The following is a 20269-nucleotide window of genomic DNA, read 5'->3' as shown; positions in this document are numbered from 1 at the left end:
CCATGAATAAAATTTGCACCAGTATGTTTGTTATATAAGCCCCAATTCCATGATCAAAATTCATCAAAAAGCACTTTATTTGCTGAAAAGACAAGCAATACACAGTGAAATCTGCAAAACTTGTAGACATCAGTCCTAGTGTCTTTAAAAGAAACGTATTTTAATTTTCTTTCAGGTTTTAAGTAATCTCCACACCCAACATGGGGCTGGAACCCCAAGATCAAGAGTCACATGTCCCACCAAATGAGATAACCAGGTACCCCAAAACATATATTTTTCTTTGATTCACCATTATGCAGGAACTCTGAAGCGTATAAATTAGTACAAATTACCCATGACTCTTTAAACAGCTTTCCATTACCCTCTGGACTACTAGTTAATTTGGATTTGATCATCAAGGAGACCTCCCACCTCTAAAAACTGGCAGGTTCTTTTTTTTATTGCTAATCTCTTTCTACTGGTCACGATGCAGACCAGCAATATATATTAGGATTTCATCATCTATATATGAACAGTTGAGTAAATACATTTGTGCTTCAGCATTAAAGTAACAAGCAACTCCTTTAACTAGTCGAGCATTCATCAAATGCTAACTATAACATTTGATCACATGACTATCCAAATCTGAAAATGAGGTATTTCTGCAGAATAACATACTTATTCATCATACACTATATGCTTAAGTGTAGTAGAGGATACAGAAAAGCATTTAAAACTTGGCCCCGGGGTGCCTGGGTGGTGGCTCAGTCGGTTAAGCATCTGCCTTTACGTTCAGGTGGTGATCCCAGAGTCCTGGGATGGAGCTTCACATCAGCAGGGAGCCTGCTTCTCCCTCTCCCAACACCCCCTGCCCACCCCCGCACCTCCCCCCCTCCTGCTTGTGCTCTCTTGCACTCTCTCAAATAAATGAAATCTTAAAAAAACAGACAAAAAAAAAAAAAACCCTCAACAACACTCCTCAGGTTCTCTTTGGATACTCACTCCACCCCAGTTCCCACCCTCAAGTTAAAACTCAAAGTTCTCTATCTCATTTTAAGGAGAACAATTCAGAAAGGGAAGCCACATTTATCAGATAAGGTAGCTCATTAAGCCTATGACAGACATTATCAGCATTTAGATTGATATTTTACAGAAGAAACACTGGATCTTTTTTCCTTAAGATTTTTAAGTGCTCCTATACTCAACATGGGGCTTGAACTTACAACCCTCATGATCAAGAGTCGCATGTTCTACTGACTGAACCAGCCAGATGCCCTGTATTAGATTTTTAATTTTTAATCTTTGCATTCAACATGTTGCCTCAAGTTTGATGATACAAGACTGAAACTTTGGCAAAAACAGGTCATCACAATGTGTTTCTCCAGTGTTAAGCATAAGGTCTTTGGGTACAAGAGACCAATGATGATGGGAATTATTTAAAACACAGTAAAATAACTACAGACTTACAGTTTATCTAATGTTTAATACTATTATGTAAGTTTTAAAGTTTTCAACATAAAAGACAAAACCTAAGATGTTAGAAATGTAAAATGACCAAAGACAGAAAAATATCCTAAATTTATCCTATGTTGAATTTTATTAGTTCCTGAATAAGTAACAGTTAAATGTAACTGTATTTTTTTTGTTCTAAATTTCTCGATAGACTTAATAGAACTTTTTTTTTCTCCCCTAGAGATTTAATTTTTGATTTAATTATTTAAGAGTAGATATAAGACCATCTGTTGAGGATAGAATAAACCTGAATATATTAATCCAAAATCTATCTATTAAATATTAGTCTAAAAACATTCATAGAAATGATAAATTCTGATTATCAGAACATACCTAAAACCACGATTAAAACACTACCTTAAATCATCTAACAAACTAAGAGTGCAGAATGTGGGAGGTTTGTCATTAATTTGGTTTTAATGAAAATAAAATAAATTCTAAAGCCAAAATATGGTAAGGTTTTTTTTTTTCTGATTCCTGGTATGACTGAAATTGGTTGACTAGGAGATTGAATTCGACTTGCCTTGAGAATTCTTGCATTACTTCTATCAGTGAAAAAATTAGGTATTAGAAATAACTCTTAGTTATAAACCTACCCCCCTTCAATTCCAAGTGGCTCTATGTGAAGAGGAGTGCTATTATACACACGTACCTCCCTTAAGAACAATGGCTCTTAAGAAGGCTGTGCATCAGTCTGCATTTTTATTTATTTATTTATGTATTTATTTACTTATTTATGTATGTATTCATTTATTTATTTATTTTTAAAGATTTTGTTTATTCACAAGAGACGCAGGCAGAGGGAGAAACAGGCTCCCTTTGGGAGCCCGATGTGGGACTTGATCCCAGGGCCCAGGGATCACGACCAGAGCCAAAGGCAGACGCTCAACCACTGGGCCACCCGGCCATCCCCAGACTGCATGTTAGATGGCCTTTTCCAAACACAAATGCCTACTATCTTTTATTCCCCTGCAGTGTATCTATGACTATAGAATCTCAGTGGGGTAGGAACTGGGAAAAAGCTCCCGAGGCAATGCTCATATATATCTCTGATTAAGGATACTACTACTACCAAAGACAGTACTTCACCTGTACATGTACTGGAAATAATGGTCTTCACAAACTTTCTTACAAATGCAAAAAATGTCAACTGAAAAAAACGATCATCTCAACCTCCAAAACAGCCCTCCCCAAATTACCTTTTCCTTCTCTGGGTTTCTTCTTTATACCTAACTCAGGAGACCCATTGGAAATTGGTGACTGCTGGGTCTTTGGTTTACGGCCAACTGAAAAAATAAGATTGAAACCACACATTGAAAACAGGAAAAATAATAGAAGCATGATTAGCAGACTCTTTGATAACACATTACTCATGAAATTAGACACTAATTTGTGGATTAATATACTCAGTGTGTATACAAAAAGTTGCATTTAAAAGGAGCATTAAAAGCACTTCTGTAATTTTAGATTACAGCAGTTAGTTGGCAATAATTTCAGTGTATATGGCAAGTCAGGTGCTACCAACCTATTATTTACTCGGTCAGAGCCTCAATTTGCTAAACCTCTTCCAATAATGTATAGCAAGGGAAACAAATTCTAGAACAAAACTTTTTTCTTTTCTGTTCTACAGGATTGTTAGAAAAAGCTTTACCTACCTATTGCAGAGGATCTGATAATCTGCGAGGCCCTTTGAGCTCAAACGAGGAAAAGTAAAAAATATTATTTTAAACACTCAACTGCTCTGAGCCAATCAATTCACCAGAATTTAAGCATAAGTGTTCAAATTTCCCCACCTTGATATGCAGGTACATTATACGGATAAAAAAAAATTAATTATCTCCCATATTTAATAAGTGTGCCCTTTTATAAAACTTGACTTATTCATGAGAGACCCACAGAGAGAGGCAGAGAAGCAGGCTCCTCGCGGGGAGCCCGATGTGTGGGACTCGATCCCAGGACCCTGGCCGGGATCACACCCTGAGCCCAAGGCAGATGCTCAACCACCAAGCCATGCAGGTGTCCCAAGTGTGCCCTTCCTTTCGCTTCACTTCTACCGTAAGGTTCTCTCAGACAGACTAGCATCCACAATGAAAGGAAAAGCAAAAGCTATAATTATACCAAAGAAGGCATAAGGCTGAAATGCCTTGTTTTCAATCCTCAGCACTGGTAAAAGAATGCTGGCTGACGAGGGGAAGCCTCCAGAAAGGCTGGGAATAGTCGAGTTTATTATAATTTGCAGATTGAGTATATTATTACTAATTTGGTGACTGTCATACATCTGGGATTTCTGATGTCACTCTGCTCTTTATTAGCAGAGTGTATTTAGAGCTAAATAAATACCTAAAAATCAAAGTGTTTTAATTTATTTCAAAATACATAGCTATTATATTCTCGGATTTCATTATGGTAACTAATCAGTAAGAAGTGTGCTTTGGCAAAAATAAATGGAAAGTTTCTCTGGTCTCCTTTATTAGAACAGAAATTAATTTCTCAATTTACAGAGTATAAATCAATCAGTGATAAGACTCAAGCAAAAAAAAACAAAAACAACAACAGAAAAATCCTTCAACTTCCTTCATCAAAACGTTAGCCCTAAAAGGCCTAATTTATTTTCATATAAAGCAGTATTTCCTAAATCATACTTCTTAAGATCTAGTTTATTCATGAGTAAGAAACAAGGTTCTACAGTCAAATTAACTTTAGAACACTGCATGTTATCTTCTCTCGCAGAATCACAACACACATTAGTATATTAGAAGCTCTAAAATTGAGTTTAAATAAAAAGTTTAAAAAGTAACCTAACTTTGCACGTCCCAAATGAACTTAAGCACAAATAAATACATAATATATGTATATTTATATATACATTATAAATAATTTCTAAATGATCATTAAGATAATCTATTTTCAAATAAATAAAATTAATATTAAATTGGCAAATCATTTCCTGGGTTATATCAGACCACATAAGCAGATCAATTTATTTATCTAGAGGTCTTGGTTCCCAGCTTTTTATGGTCTTTTTCATCTTCTTTTAAATCTAAAAATTTCCTGGGGCACATGGATGGGTCATTCAGCTAAATGTCCAACTCTGGATTTCGGCCAGGGTCCTGATTTCAGAGTCGTGAGACCAAGCCCTGCCTCGGGCATGGAGCCTGCTTGAGATTCTCTCTCTGTGTCCCCCCACCCCCCACCCCCTAAAAAAATAAATCTAAAAATTTTCTAAATATTTTTTAATAGCTCCTATCAAATACAACCAGCCAAAGGCGATAGTGAGGAAGTAGGTAAACAGGACTATTAATATGTTTGCCTTTTTTTTTTTTTTTAAACATTTACAGCAGCAACTAATCCTTCCTTCAAAATTCTCTCGGTCATACCTCTCACAAAATACATGTAATCTCACAAAATACAGGAGGGAAGACACTCAAATCTTATTCTTCACTCTGTCCCTCACAATAACGAGCACAGACCCACCAACACCACAACAATTTGAAATACCTCTAACAAATGAAAGAAAATACCATTATTTCTAACACAAGTTTTTTTTTTTACTTTTGCCTTTGATTTCTAACATGTGAAAAAAAGATACAGAAGAAAGTGGAATTAGATGAGTACTCATTTATACAGAATTTTATTTCTTTCAAGTTTTACTTCTGATTCAGACAGGAAAAGGACCCACTTGCTGCCCATCTCCTAGTGCTGTTGGAGGTGTGAGGGGCCTTCGGCCTCACCCATCAGGATCGAGTGAGGAGAAGTTTCAGCAGGAGTCAAATAGTAAGTGGAAATGAAATGCTCTTTACCCACTGGTGAGTTTATTCCACTTAAAAGTCCTTGTTGGCAACCTTGGGTGTTTTAATTAAGACGGAAGGTACAGGGGAGAAAACAGCATTGGGCTTTTTATTATAAAGCCCACAAAAAGAGTGGGAAGATAAGATGAAAAATAGAAAAAGTTAAAAAATAAAATGTTTTTTAAAAATAACCAAGTACCCTAAAAGGATCAGAAAGCAAACAAGCAGTGAATCTCTGATCTTCCTTCTGCTTGTCCAACACAAGCAGGCAACTTTCTTTAGAGCTCAAATACTAACTCCTTTAAACAGTATGAACACCTTAACACAAAATTAAAATCTCAATTGACTGATACTTTGAGAATACCTAGGTAAAGATAACATCAATCTTAAATCTACAGCATATATTTCCTAAGTCCCCTGATGGGGGGAAAGATATTTCACCCACTTTTCTGGAAATCTGTAAATATACTCTACCTTTTTTCTTTTTCATTGGTTCATGGCTATCTGGTGATGTAGGAATAGGAGAGGTATCCATTGGTTCAGATTCTTCAGTTGACACCTCCACTACAGTTTCTGTAATGACATCTGGCCTCATAGCAGCATGGATAAATTCTGGAGTTGATACACAAGGAGGGACAAACACTTCCACTATAAAAAAAAGTTGAAATATTAAAATTTCCCACCCCCATTAGTACTTTCTCATGTGGACAATTCAATATTTAATAGAGGTGAGGTTCATTTAACAATTCATCAAAGTAGGGTAAGAGCCTGAAGTTACTTTGCTGAATATGTAATACAGTTTAAAGTATGTTAGGAAATAAATGCAAAGAAAATCACCTTGAAGGAAAATGTTAATCCCATAAGTAAGGTAGGGGTCATGAGGAATCACCCCCTTTCTTCACATTTTGACATACTTTCAAGCTTACTGTAGAAGACTTTTGAGTTATTCTGACAATTGGGAAAACATTTGGAAATAAAATAATGGAATAATAATGAGTTCTTTAACAGTCACTTTCCTTCCCACTACTGCCCACCATTATTCTCTAACTAGGTAAAACATGCACATGGTATAAAATTAAAAACATTCTTATGTGTCTCCAATGAAAAGAAAGCACTTACAGATCATTTCAAAATATGAAGAAAAGAAAAACCTGTTCATCAAAGCCCAAGGAATATCATCTTTCAGTATCTAAAATTTTATTAAATATAACAGTCCTGATGTCTTAGGTCACTAAAACAGTACATAGAGACTGCCATTTGGTGTTCTGTTAGATACAACAGTGTTGCTCCAGCTTCCTTCCAAAGTGCCTGAATAGTCATGATATGTCATTACTATTTCAATTAAGAGACAGTTAATACTGCTACTGTGGACTAATACATTGCGCTCACTTCAGCAGCACATGTGCTAAAACTGGATTAATACACTGACCAATATGCCCTGATTTTCTTCTCACATCACTGAATAATACATGGCATTCCTATTCTAATTGAAAAGTACAGTTGCTCTTGGTAGTTATTATAAATCCCTCTAATAAGAAGGGCCAATATTATTGAATTAAGTGAAATTAACACTCGGGCATTAAAATTAGAGGGCAAAATGGCTCTCAAAGGCACTCTTAAGGAAAAAGAGACCAAAAGAGAAGGAAACTCTCAGCCTGAGAGAGAGTATGAGGAAATGGTGGAAGCTATCTCCTCTCTCCACCATGGAAGGTTCCCTGGAGCTACTGCCTATTTACCACTGAATACAAGATAGAAAGTAGTCACGGGACACAACTCCCCCACCCCCACCTGCCTTAAGGACTGACTACAAAGATTATATAATTAGTACAAAATTATAAATTTACCCAGAGTTAAGGAAATAAGACATAAGGGCATAAAAAAAAAAGCAATTTAACAAACATTTATCTGTCTACGGTAGGCATTTTCTGTATCATTTATTATAAAAAAATTAAGTATTTCAAGTATGTGAGACTTGGGAACTTTGACAAAGATCATTTATTGCTGCTACAGGTATTCATGCATAATAAACCTTGAGAACAACGATAATCCCCGCGTATTTAAGAAAAACACCCATTGTAGATATGCGAAGTGATGTGACGTGTTTAATATAAAAAAGAACAAGTCACATACCAGGACTTCTTGAATCCCTCAAGCAGGTAGGAGATTCCATATGAAGCAGGGCTTCAGCAGCTTCAATTGTCTTATCTGTACAGTGTGCATTACTGCTATGAACTGATGCTTCCACTGGGGGGAAAAGAAGTTCTACTCAATTAAAAATGCACTGAATACATGACTAAATTAAAATGTATTACTCTATGAAAAACTAATTCTTGTGTGGATAACTCTAAATTAAGTCACTGACACATATCAGTCCATATAAATTATTTACAGAAATAATTTTAAAAACGAAATCACTAGTATCTATACTTTGCAAAATGGATGTTGATTATCAAGCAATGATTACTGAGAAACTTCTGAATCTTATCCAAAGGAAAACAAAGAAAGACCCTTGAAATCTGAACCCTGTATCAATTTTAGAGCAAAACTAACTTGGAGGTGGTGGGAGGATGGCTGGCGATGAACAATCCCAGGAGGTCAATGATGTATCGTGATATACATACAGCCACTGAAATCAGGGGCAGGAACTTGCAGAATCAGTCAGAAACATGCATTTCCTAAGTTAAACGAATTACTCGGATTCTTACAGACCTTCCGAGGTGAGTGCAGCAGCACAGCACCAGATACCCAGGAACTCAATTCCCAATAACCTTGTCTCTTCTTCTTCAAGACTTCACTCAATTTTTTTCTGGTTTTACCCAATAAATTTGCTTTTAAAGTGTCTATGTCTGTTTTCCTTGAAGCCTTTTTCCAATCCTGCCACCTTCTGTAACTCCCTTTTAGCACTTACCCTATGCTGTGCTGCTTGAATAACTAGTGAAAAAGTCAAGTATACAGTGATCGTTTGGCTTTTCAAGTCCAAGGTTGGGCCCTAGACTCTGCTACTTACAGGTTACCCTAGACCAGCAATTTAATTTCTTGTAAGGCTCAGTTTCCTCTTTCCCAAAACGGAGGAGTACCACTTAACCTCATACAGTTGTGAGAATTAAGTGAGGTAATACTCATAAAAAAACATGTACAATGCCTGGCAGATGGATAAGAATTCAATAGATGGTGATAATTTCTTATCATTTCTGTTAAGATTCTAAGTTTCTTGAGGTTGTGGGGGCTATCTTACTTCATCTTTATTATCTGCTACAATTCCCAATGTAGATTTTTAATACAACAGGCACGCAAGGATTTCTTTTATATATTAAGGTTAAGAACAACCCAGGGAAACTGGCCATTCAAACACAAACTTATATAAATGATATTACCTTAAAAATATTGGATATTCTACTTGGTTCTGAAACATGAATATGTAAGTTTTTAATTTGATAGATTTTTCTCAAGATGTCCTCTAAAAAGACTAAAAGGAAGTATTTGCTCTGCCTCTCTCTCTCATGAATAAATAAAATCTTTAAAAAAAAAAGGGGGGGGGGGTGGATCCCTGGGTGGCTCAGCGGTTTAGTGCCTGCCTTTGGGGCAAGGCGTGATCCTGGAGACCCCGGATCAAGTCCCAAATCGGGCTCCCTGCATGGAGCCTGCTTCTCCCTCTGCCTGTATCTCTGCCTTTCTCTCTCTCTCATGAATAAATAAATAAAATCTTTAAAAAAAAAAAAAAAAAAAGGAAGTATCTGTACATATCTTATAAACTTTATCACAAATTCACAAGTTCTATACACTAATGATACGAATTTTTAGAAACTGCTTCCAGCAAACTTTAAATTGAAAAAGAAAATTTACTTAATCACAAAATTCACCAAATGCTAATAATAAAGCCTTAAACAGCAGTCATTTGGAGAGCATTTATTAAAAGAAAAGAAAAGAAAAAAATCCAGCGACTGTTTTACCACCTGTTGCACATCATCCACACTCTCAACCAAGGTACTGGGTCTCTCCAGTTGCTCTTTCCATTTATGGAAATCTGCTCAAAGCTAAACAGTTCCAGAGAGGCAGCCAAACCTCTAAGTAAATCTATCTTTAGGTGACCCTGCTTACTCTTATCTGCAGCTTCACTGAAGCAAAGGATTCAATCAGTCCTTCTAGCTCAACTTTAAGAAACTTAGTAAGTATAAAATATATTACCATTCTCAAGAATTTTTTTCAGTGCTTCCCACAATACTCACATATACTAAAGAACCCTGGAAAGCAAATTCTCAGGGTTTTAGATTTATTCTAGGAACTTCATTCTCTTTAAAGTCTGCTTGTGTTGCAATTTAGGTGTTGTCTTAGGTGCTATTAATAAACTATCCCGGGTAAACTAATTCCTTATGTAATTGTATTAAGACACACCCTAAAAACCTTGCCATATTAAAATAAGTGCTTCAAAGACTTGATAATACAGCAACAGAATTTTACCCAAGTTTTTAATGTTTTCAGTTATAAGCAAAATGAAGCATGCCTAACAATTACAAGTAATGGTGCCCCAGGTTTTTATGTAGTTTGAGGCCCATTCATAAAACCATGATTTCATGTTAGTCATGTCCTTGGAAATCATTTCTTAAAAAGTGCATTTTCTTGCTCCTATCTCTGACCTCAAATTCCCCTTCCCCCTAAATTCAACATATTATTTCCCAGAAATATTTTACATTTACAGAGTAAAACAGAACACATACAAACTTAAGAATGCAGTTTATTAATTCATATTTTAAATTTAGGGTGAGAATATAAAAAATGCATACGTTCTCTGTGAATATTCTCAATCAGATCTAGTACTCTATGTACAGTCAACATTTGGGTGTTGAGCATTTACCACATATGCCAGACCCTGTGTTATAAATGTGAAAGATAAATGTGAATGGATCTCTGGCCTCGTGAGGCTTGTACTAATAGTTCAAAAACATAAACAGTAGTATCAAAAACACAAATGGAAATAAAACAGTTCAAAACTAGCGAAAGGTATAAAATAATTTACTCTGTAAGCTAAGAGCTTGTTAAGTAGAGCACTGATTTTTTTTATGCTTTCTAATTCTACTTTTTGTCATTTTTATCAAGTAACTCTGAGCACATGCGAATAAATACCTAACAGCTCATACTTAGATCAATTTACAATAGTGTACCTACCAGTTTCCAAGAATACTTCACCATTTGAAAAAGAAAGCACTTTAAAAAAATTTTTGTTGATATGTCAATAGCTTTTGATAATTTTTGAAAATTTTTCAATTCATTTCGTTTAACTCAGTAATTAAAATACAATTTAAACTAGAATTATGCACAATTCTTAAGGATAAACATGAATTTAACAGTGTTGTACAATCCAAGGAAGCAAATAAGCACACTATAGGCAAGGGCTGAAAAATCCTTATCTCTTACTTAAAACTTGATTTACTAGGATCTTTTTAGACCTGTGTATGAAATTAATGGGGGGGGGGGGAGCAATTCCTTTTAAAAATAGAAACAATGAAGCTAAAAGTAATCTGACAGGTATCATTTTCTACTTAAAGAGTAGTACTTGGTGTTGCTGGTCAATTCCTCTTGAAGAAATAAACGTATCAAATAAATTTCAAAAGAATTTTAACTTTAATCATAGTGCCAAAAATCAAATTTGCTCATGTCCTCCTTTACTATTGGTAAAAGTCTTCTTGTTCCATTTCCAGCTTTCTAATCAACTGGTGTTTGTATGGTAGACTATTCCAGACTCACTCAACAGCTGTTACAAAATACCAAACTTGGTAATTAAGTCTGACAAGAGACATACCTCTCAGCTTTGCAGAAGAGAATACTGGCAATGGATCTAGCTCATAACAAAGTTCTTAAAGTCAAAAATAAAAATAGCAATTTAATTTGAGAGCAATGGGAAAAAATTAGAAAACCCTTCCTTAAATGATAGTAGTATGTCCCTACAAGCAAAAGACCATAAACTAATAATACAAGGTCATCCCTCAACCAGGCAGAAGCAGGCACCTGACTTACCACAGCTTATCTTCTAATGCCCCAAGGCATAATAGGTGAGTGAAGAATACAAATGAATGTAATAAAAAGGGGAGGGGGAGAGGCAAAGGTGAAACTCTGGGACACTCCATCTTTTCTGGTTTCTCTGACTTTCTAATCAATATAGTTACAATTTAAAAGTTTAAAAGGAAAAAGGAACTAAAATTATTTTCTAAAACAGAGCTCCCTGATGAAAATACGTGAGCCACGTATAATTTTCAAATTTCCGACAGCCAGATTTTAAAAAGTGGAAACTGAAATTAATGCCTTTCCTTTAACCCAGGATAGCCAAACTATTGTCACTTCAAGATGTAATCAATATAAAAGTTTACCACAGCTTGTTAAGTTTACATTTAAAATTTTTAAAAATTAAAAATTCAGTTTTTCAGCCACAAATACAAATAGCTACTGGCTATGGTACTGAAAAGTGCAGACCAAAAAAAAAAAAAAAGAAAAGAAAACAAAAAAAAAAACAAAAAACAAAAAACAAAAACAAAACTGCAACACAGCTACTCTCAAACTTTTTTGGTCAAAAGAAACTTTCACACTCAAACTAATGAGGACCACAAAGAGATTCTGTTTATGTAAGTCCTAATTTTAGACATTATTCTATTCAATTGAAATTAAGAAGACATTAAAATATTTATCAATTCATTTAAGATAATAAACCTAACACTTTTAAGTAATTTAATGAAAAAATAGCTTTTCTATAATAAAATTAGTGAGTAGCTTTGTTGTACATTTTGGTAAATCTTTTTAATACATGGTAGAAAGCAGTTGGATTCATATTTGCTTCTTCACTGAATTTCCTGTAAAATCAAATCACGTCGCCTCTAGAAAACTCTGAAAGTGAAAAGGCAAATAATGTCTTAGAATTATTATGAAGCCAATTCTGACTTTACAGACTCCCTGAAAGAGTCTAGGGACTGACTCCCCAGATCCTCAGATCAGATTTTATTTCAGTCTTTAAGAACTGCAGCTATAATTTATTACCAAACATAGTAATAACACCCAATTCTATCCTCATGTTTCTATAAGCTTTAGCTTTTAAACAAGTGTACAGATGAAAAACGATGACTCCATTTTCCGTAAGTACAGCAGCACTTTGTCCACTTACACATAAAGGAGTTTTTGTCAAGTTTTTCATAAATACTTTCTTTGCATCCCTTTGAACATTTAAGCTATAGATAACACAAGGTATCTAAATAATTATCAAGAACATGCTCCTGCCTGCCCTTCTCCACCAGCCACATGTTTCTAAAGGAAATTGTTTTATGTTCAATTATCCTGATTGAATCCTTAAATACTGATGTTATTCATCGACTCATTTTTTTCATGAATTTTACTAATAATGCTGCAATGACTTCTGAAAAGTAATTTCTTAAACACATTTTTAAATAATTTTTCTTTCTTTCTTTCCTTTTTTTTTTTTTTTTTTTTTAATAATGGGGGCCTAGGTGGCACAGTCAGTTCAACCTCCGACTCTTGGTTTCAGCTCAGGTCCTTCCTTATCTCAGGGTAGTGAGATTGAGCCCCGCGTTGGGCTCCGTTGGGACTCCAAGCTCAGCACAGAGTCTGCTGAAGTTTCTCTCCCTCTCTCTGCCCCTCCCAGCTGTGTTCACGCTCACTCTCTAAAATAAATAGATCTTGAAAAATAAAAACAAAAAGTGAATGCCATTCTTCCAGTTTTATTTCAACATATGCTTCATCTTTTCACATCCTAAATTGTTTTCAAATTTAACTTTTCAAGATTGATACCAGATATTTCCATTTACAGTAAACTGGAAATAAGATTTTCAAGTTCAAATTTCACAATGAACTTTGACAAACTAGACAGATTTGTCTTATCAGTTAAAATACTTAAGCTAGATTTCCAGAAAACTCCCTCCCTCCCATTTAATAACAGCGACCTAATAGAACAAAAGTTGGGTGACCGTATCTCTCAACTCTCAAATTCTCCAATTTAATTCTCAGTTTCTCAAAAAAAGAAGAAACAAGTCAAAGAAAGTATACTTGAAAATAAGAAGGCAGAACATTTTAAACTGAAAATCTTCCAGAAAATCTAGATCATAGGTACACAATACTTTCACATAAAGACTTTTTCCCTATAGGCATGTTTTTCCTGTAATCTGTTATACATGAAAGATTAACAGTGTGTGTGTATATACATATATGATATATATATATAGAACTTTTATGTATACGTATATGAAGATGATCCAAAACTGTATCCTAGTCTCACTCAATGTATAGACCGACCTGGCTGCAAGTTCCAATTTGGCACAAACACTGGCTAGCAGAAATGAACCTCCCAATTATGTAATGACCTTACAGACACACCTCATTCACACCATGTAATGTAAAAAATCCAGAAAGAAAAAGAAGCCTTCACTTTCCATTAAATTATTGAAACGACTTATAATTTTACAGCCTTAAAAGTTATGTAGAGATCACCTAGCCAATCTTGTCCTTTTACCAAAATATGAAGCGTTAAAGAAGTTAAGTCACTAACACAGAGCTAGTTCCGTGACAGTGAGATGTGATCCTCCTCTCCTGACTTCAGGTCTAGACTCTTTCTCATACATCACGGTGTAAGTCAAAGTTTCACAAAATGTGTCAAATCTTCACCACAAAAGTATTTTGTATGTTGAAATAAATGATCTTTAATAAACAAGCTTATTTATTTCATTCTTAACTCAGACTCTTCTGACAGCAAAAAAAAAAAAAAAAATGCTGGTAACTAAGCTGAAGCTGATAACTAAAGTTGACTGTTAAGCCTCAAAAGAAGGAAAATTAACAGCAAAAGTATATCCCCTGGTACCCTAATATAACAATACAGCACTGGTAATATGAAGTGCTTTGTAATTGCTTAGAAACAAGAGTTATGCTGCCAATATTCAACCTAAAGCTTATCGCCTCTGTAAGTCTTCATTAATAATCAGTCATTAGAGCACTAGTAATCAAACCATTACAGCAATCACTGTAGTTGTATCAGCATTTCCGTACTAGGGAGATTTACAGCTGTCTCCTCACTCAGACTGTAAAACCTTTGTAAGGAAGAATCATGCCTAACACACAGTCCCCTCAAGGGGGAAAAAAAGGCACCCTTCTATTTTACACATACAAACTTCACAAACATGCCTCTCCCGACATCCCTGGAAACTGGCGGCAATATAAATTTTTACTGAGTGAGATCCGTGGTTCTTCATCCGCGACCACCTTCCTTCCTCAACACTTGGGTCAATCAGCAAACCTGTCTCAAGTTCCTTCTACGACAGGGGCTTGTAAGAGCTTCAGCTTACATGAAAATGATGGAGGAAGCAATCTGAACACAACTATATGTAAAACATTCCTTACAAAACACTATTATCCTAAAGGAAACTTCAGCTGTTAAGATCCACAAATACTGAAGGAATGCGCCAGGGCCAGAAAACGACGCTCAACCTCAGAATCCAGAAGCCGCCTTCTCCGGAGGGGAGAGACCGGCTGCGCCTGGGGCTGGGCTGGCTCCAGGTCTGCGCTCCCCGCAGAGCACCTGCGGCCGCTCAGCTTCCTGATTCCGACGCTGGCCAAAGCGGCATCTTCGTTGGCAACGTCAGCCCGGAACCTGCAGTGGCTCGAGGCTCCCCGGGGCGACCCACAGGCGCAGGCACCTCGGCACCGGCCCTGGAGCCATGTGCCCGTGTTAACGGACCCAACGTACACGGAGGACCCCAAGGTCTGCCTTCCTGATCCTTGAGTTCCTGCTCGTACCTGAAATAACTGGGAAACGTGCTGTAGGGGCCGCGCCGTGAACTGTGATTTTCTTTTCCTTGGGGCCTTTTGAGTCGTGGGATGGGACATGCTACAGAGTGCGAGGCTGCTCGCGGCGTGCCCCACAACGCCCGGCCCAGCCCAGCCGAAGCACGGAGGCCACTCATTCGGGCTCAAAGTCCTGCGAGGTCGGGCGACGCGCCCTCGTGTGCCGGAGCCCCCCCGCCGACGGTGCAGAGCGGGTGCGCCCCCGGGCCCCGCAGCCCCCCCTCCTCCCCGGGTCCCCGCGGGTCCCCGCGCCCGGCCCCCCGCGGCCCCGGCCCCGGCCCCGGCCCGGGCCCGGGCCCTTCCGCCGCCGCCGCCGCGCCGCACATCCCCCACGGCGGCCACTTCCGTGTTTACACTCCTCTTCCCTCCAATTCCAGGCGTGCATTGTCAGCCTCGCTCCCGCCCCGCCGCCATTGGCCGCCGAGCGCCCGGGCCCGCCCCCCGCGGCCAGCGTTCTCGCCTGGAACCTGTCGGCGAGCAGATTGGGACCCGCGGCCCGTCAATCGGCGCCGGGCCGTCCTCTGCGCGGCGCTTCCGCTGCGGTGGGAGGCCGGGGGGAGGGGAGCGGAGGGGAGCGGAGGGGAGCGGGGCCGCTCGGGGCCGCTCGGGGCCGCTCGGCGCCCGGGCTCCCCGCGCCGCCCGCCCGCCCGCCCGCCCGCGCCCCCGTGCGCCCCAGTAAACGTGCCGCCCCGCGCCGTCGTCCGCGTCCTCCCCCGGGACCGCCGCCCCCGAGCGCCGGGCAGCAGCCCGCGGGCGGGGACGGGGCAGGGGCAGGGGCCGGGGCGGGAGGCGGGCCCCGAGGCACCCCCGGCGCCCCGGGGGGAACCGTTACCCCGGGCCCCGCGGCAGCCCCGGGCGGGCGGGCGGGCGGAGGCGGCGGCGGACAGCGTGGCAGGCGCCGCGGCGGACAACGGGCTCGCTCACTTCCTGGTTGCCGGCGCCGGGCTCCAGCGCTCGCGCCGCGCGCCCCGGGCCCCGAGTCGGCTGCGGCGGGTCCCGGCCGCCGCCCGCCCAGCGCAGCCCGCGGCGACAGCGCCCCTCCGGCCGCAGGCGCCCCCGCGGCGCTCACTTCCTGATCCGCCGCCTCCATGGCCGCGCTCGCCGCCCCCTCCCCGGCCGCCCCGTGACGGCGCCCGCCGCCGACCCCGGCCCCCCCGGCCCCCGCCCCCGCCCCCCGCCGGCCGCCGCGGCGCGCGGGGCGCACTTCCCGCGTCCCTACCGGCGCGGATGAGCAGATCCAGCTGGTTCGTGGGCCCCTCCTGCAGCGACGTCGCCATGTTTACCCCGGGGCTGGAGCTGCCGCCTCACATTGGCTTCCACCGCGAGCCGCGGCGGCGGGGGAGGAGGCGGAACCCGCGGCCGGGCCACGCCGTGCGCCCCACACACTCACGCACTCGCACACACTCGCACGCCCGGATCCTTGCGCGCCGACAGGAAGCCGCGGCCGGCCCGCCTCCCGCCTCCCGCCCGCCGCCCGCCTCCCGCCTCCCGCCTCCCTCCCGCCTCCCGCCGCGGGGCTCAGCGGCCCCAGCACCAACGGCAGGGGCGGCGGCGGCGGCGGCGGCGGCGGGCGGCGCGATCCTTCCGCCCCGCGCCCACACAGGAAGTCCCGACGCCCGCCCGCCCGCCCGCCGGCGCCGCCCCGGCCGCACGCACCTGAGGCGGACGCCGGCCCGGCCCGGCCCGGCCCGGCCCGGCCCGCGGGGGAGGCGGCGGAGGACGACGACGACGAGGCCCGCGCCCGGACAGGGACCAGGGACCAGGGACCAGGGACCAGGGACCAGGGGCCGGGGCGACCCCCGCGGAGCGGCGGCGGCGGCGGCGGCGGCGGCGGCGGACGAGGATGAGGACCAGGACGAGGAGGAAGACGCGGGGACGACGAGCCCGCCGCCGAGGGGCCGCCCCCGCGGGAAGCCTCACTGAAATGACCCTGAGGGGCCGAAGCCCCGCCGCCCCGGGGCTCGCGCGCGGGCCGCACAGCAGCGCCGTCCGCACCGTGAGTCGCCGGGAGTCCCCGGGACCGGCCCCCCCGGCACCCCCCCCCCCGCCGCCTCGCTCCCCCCGGCCCCGGGCCCCGGCGCCGCGCCCCCGCCCCGCCCCGCCCCGCCCGCAGCGGCCGGGAGGCCACCGCCCGGCCACGGCCCCCGAACCCGGGGAGCCCCCTCCCGCGCCGGGCCCAGCCTCACCTGTTGGGCCGGAGGCGCCTCGCGGCCGGGAGCTCCCTCGCCCCTAGTCGGTGTGAACCGGGGCCGCCCGCTCCACGCAGCACCTTAACGGGGGGATGGGGGGGCAGGGGACACCGGGGAGCCCTGGCCGGCGCTGACACCTCACCAAAACTGACCAGAAACTGGAATCTCCACTATCAGCCAGTAGCTTTTCACACACTTAAAAAGGAAGACAAGCTTATCTTTTCCGGAGGCAACAGGTTAACGTGGCTCAAGAAGGAACATGCAGTACACGACTCGATTTGCAGCCTGATGGGTAACTTCCACCTCACAATTGGCTTCTTGAGATAGATCCTAACAAGTCAATGGTATGTGAGAATTTTACTTTGTACATGTTGATCCTATGTATTCCCCCCGCCTTGCCCTTTGAGCGCCAGGAGAAGAGGAGCTGCATCTACCCCTGCCTAATACTGCACAGTGTACGGGCGTGGGACCATAAATTCAGAAAGGCCGGAAAATAGTCCTATAAATGTACAGCTCTTGTAAAAACACAACTCCCCGGGCTCTATGCAGTCCTGCCTTGCTACCGAAACCAGGCTTTCAAGAGCCACCAACACTTCCTAGAAACCAAAAACACTGTATTGGAAACAGCAAGTAAGGATAGGCTGCGGCGGCGGCGGCGGCTGCTGCTGGAGGTATTAACTGGTACAGACTTTCGGGAAAGCAGCGTGGCACTATATATCAAGAACCTGAAAGAGGTTCACACACTCTGACCCCAGGAGTTTCATTTCCTGGACCTTGCCTGAGGAAGTAAGACACTCAATGGGTTGTTCCATTAAAAAGAGTTTGAAAAATCTTTAACAATACAGTAAGATAGTAAAAATACACATGTGCCAAGATTTAAATATATATTTCTAACACCATCATGACTCAAACTCTATAGGACATGTGAATAGGTGTATGTAATATACTGTATGCACGTGTGCACACTCCTCTGCATTTCTCAAGTCTTCAAGAGTAAGCAGGTGTTAATAAGCAGAATAAAAAACTGAGTAAGGATTGCTTATCATGGTAGACACTTGAGAGAAATTCATACTCTACTAATGACATTACAGAAAGATCTCTCCTACATCAAAATCCCAGCTATGTCCTACGAGGGCAAAAAAAATAAAATAAAATAAAGTAAAATAAAATAAAATAGCTATCTCTTCCTGAAACAAAAGCCGCTATGCTGCATGCTTTACCTTCACTTTTTTCACAGAGTCCTCTCCATGTTCCTGTGAAATATATATTACTGTTGTCCTCATTTTACACATGTGCAATCTAAGGTTCCTTGACTAAGGTCATACAGTTCATGGAAGGCTGGTCCAGGATCTGAACTGAAGTACTAACTCCAGAGCCCTTAACCTCAAACACCACTGAAGCACCAAAGCAACAAGACCTTTCTATTAATTATAATGCATTTAGTACCTGTCCATTTTCTCATCTGAAAATTATTCTTTTTTTTTCTTCTTTTATAGAGAGCGAGCAAGCAGGGGAAGGGCAGGAGGAGAGGGAGAGAGAAAATTTGAAGCAGGCTCCACACTCAGTGTGGAGCTCAACATGGGCCTCGATCTCACAATCCTGAGATCGTAACCTGAGTCGAAATTGAGAGTCAGATGCTTAACCGACTGAGCCACCCAGGCATCCCTGAAAATTCTTTTATATTCCTTCCTTCAAGACATAGAACCTAATGCCCTTCTCCCTTTGAGTGTGAGCTGGACTTCGTGACTCACTTCTAACCAACAGTATAAAGCTGAAGTGATGGTGTGGGACTTCAGAAACGGTCCGCTTGATCCCTTCCTTTTGGGTCACTCTACAAGGAAGCCAACTGCCATGTCATGAGTACACTCAGGTAACTGTGGAGAGGCCCTTTAGGCAAGAAACAACGGTATCTTGCCGACAGCCTTACATCTGAGCTAATTAGAAGACCGGCCCGTCAGCCCTAACCAAGCTTTCAGAGGACTGCAGCTTCAGGAAACACCCTGAGCTACAGCCAGCAAGTAAGCTACTCCCCAATCCTTAACCATAAAAACTACCATAAATGACTGCTGCTTTAAGCTGCTAAATTTGGGGTAATTTGTTTGCAAAGGAAAATTAATACAGAAGGAAGGCATTTAAACTCTTGTTACATTTCACAGCTTAGGCTTTTAAAAAAGGGTAAAGTTTATAAATAACTTTAACTTTTAACTACAGAATCCTGAGCAGTTCTTCCCATTTCTTAATTCTTTATAGTCTGGGCATCAACTCTTAACCTCCAACCTCTCCATTTTAAAAATAAGTCTTTATAATATAATCATTATCATTACAGTCTAATATAACCAAAAAAAAATAGATTCCTTTGGCTTTTTGATTTTACGGTCCCATAGTAACCAAAATGGAAAACATTCTTGAGAGAGATATAGATATATAATTGTTTCCAGTACCATATAAGTTTCAGATGTTTTTATTTTTAGATTACCTTGATGATTTCATTTGTGCTTTGCATTTAACTAGTATAAAGAATCATAAAATGTTACAGATTGAAAAAATCCTAGAGGAAACATCACCTAGAAGTTTTCAAAAAATAAAGAACCTGAATATCATGATCTCTCTTCCTCACTACCATGTTAGATACATTACATTTTAAAAACCAAATATATAATTATGTGCTCTATTAGATACTAATAAAAACAAAAGGCACAGACTTTAAAGTTTAAAAAGAATTATGGGTTGGAATCTAAGGGAGTAGACGTTCCATGCATTAATGCTATCTTCCTACAATTCGGAAGAAGGATGCCAATTTCCTATGTTAGTAATAACAACTCTCTAACAATGAGAGTTATTTAAGAATCACCAATTTAGGGCAGCCTGGGTGGCTCAGCGGTTTAGCGCCTGCCTTTGGCCTGGGACATGATCCTGGAGACCTGGGATCAAGTCCCACATCAGGCTTCCTGCAGGGAGCTTGCTTCTCCC

General features: G+C 41.8%; 2 protein-coding genes across 31 annotated transcripts in view; one reads left to right on the top strand and one right to left on the bottom strand.

The window, feature by feature from the left end:
• ELF2 (E74 like ETS transcription factor 2) overlaps positions 1-20269 on the bottom strand; it is a 99732-nt gene that overhangs the window by 4731 nt on the left and 74732 nt on the right. For 5 of the 27 annotated variants that reach the window (XM_072788338.1, XM_072788333.1, XM_072788334.1 and 2 more), the window contains 4 exons: positions 7410-7541; positions 5754-5927; positions 3147-3185; positions 2691-2777 (listed from right to left, as the gene is read on the bottom strand). In XM_072788338.1, the coding sequence (XP_072644439.1) occupies positions 2691-2777; positions 3147-3185; positions 5754-5927; positions 7410-7541 (432 nt within the window). Of the gene's footprint in view, positions 1-2690; positions 2778-3146; positions 3186-5753; positions 5928-7409; positions 7542-7829; positions 7906-15062; positions 15330-16329; positions 16545-17296; positions 17505-20269 lie in introns of those variants that run through there. The other 22 variants (XM_072788356.1, XM_072788342.1, XM_072788357.1 and 19 more) reach the window with 17 other exon arrangements.
• Positions 16278-20269, top strand: part of LOC140611650 (uncharacterized) — a 40459-nt gene continuing 36467 nt past the window's right edge. For 2 of the 4 annotated variants that reach the window (XM_072788373.1, XM_072788372.1), the window contains exons 1-3: positions 16278-17106; positions 17404-17643; positions 18796-19317. In XM_072788373.1, coding sequence (XP_072644474.1) covers positions 16338-17033 — 696 coding nt within the window. In that variant the 5' untranslated portion in view covers positions 16278-16337 and the 3' untranslated portion in view covers positions 17034-17106; positions 17404-17643; positions 18796-19317. Of the gene's footprint in view, positions 17107-17403; positions 17644-18795; positions 19903-20269 lie in introns of those variants that run through there. The other 2 variants (XM_072788371.1, XM_072788370.1) reach the window with 2 other exon arrangements.

The sequence above is a fragment of the Canis lupus genome, chromosome 20 (genome assembly GCF_048164855.1).
Source record: "Canis lupus baileyi chromosome 20, mCanLup2.hap1, whole genome shotgun sequence".
Lineage (NCBI taxonomy): Eukaryota > Metazoa > Chordata > Mammalia > Carnivora > Canidae > Canis > Canis lupus.
The sequence above is the reverse complement of the archived record's forward strand: the minus strand, read 5'-3'. Positions and strand labels throughout refer to the sequence as shown.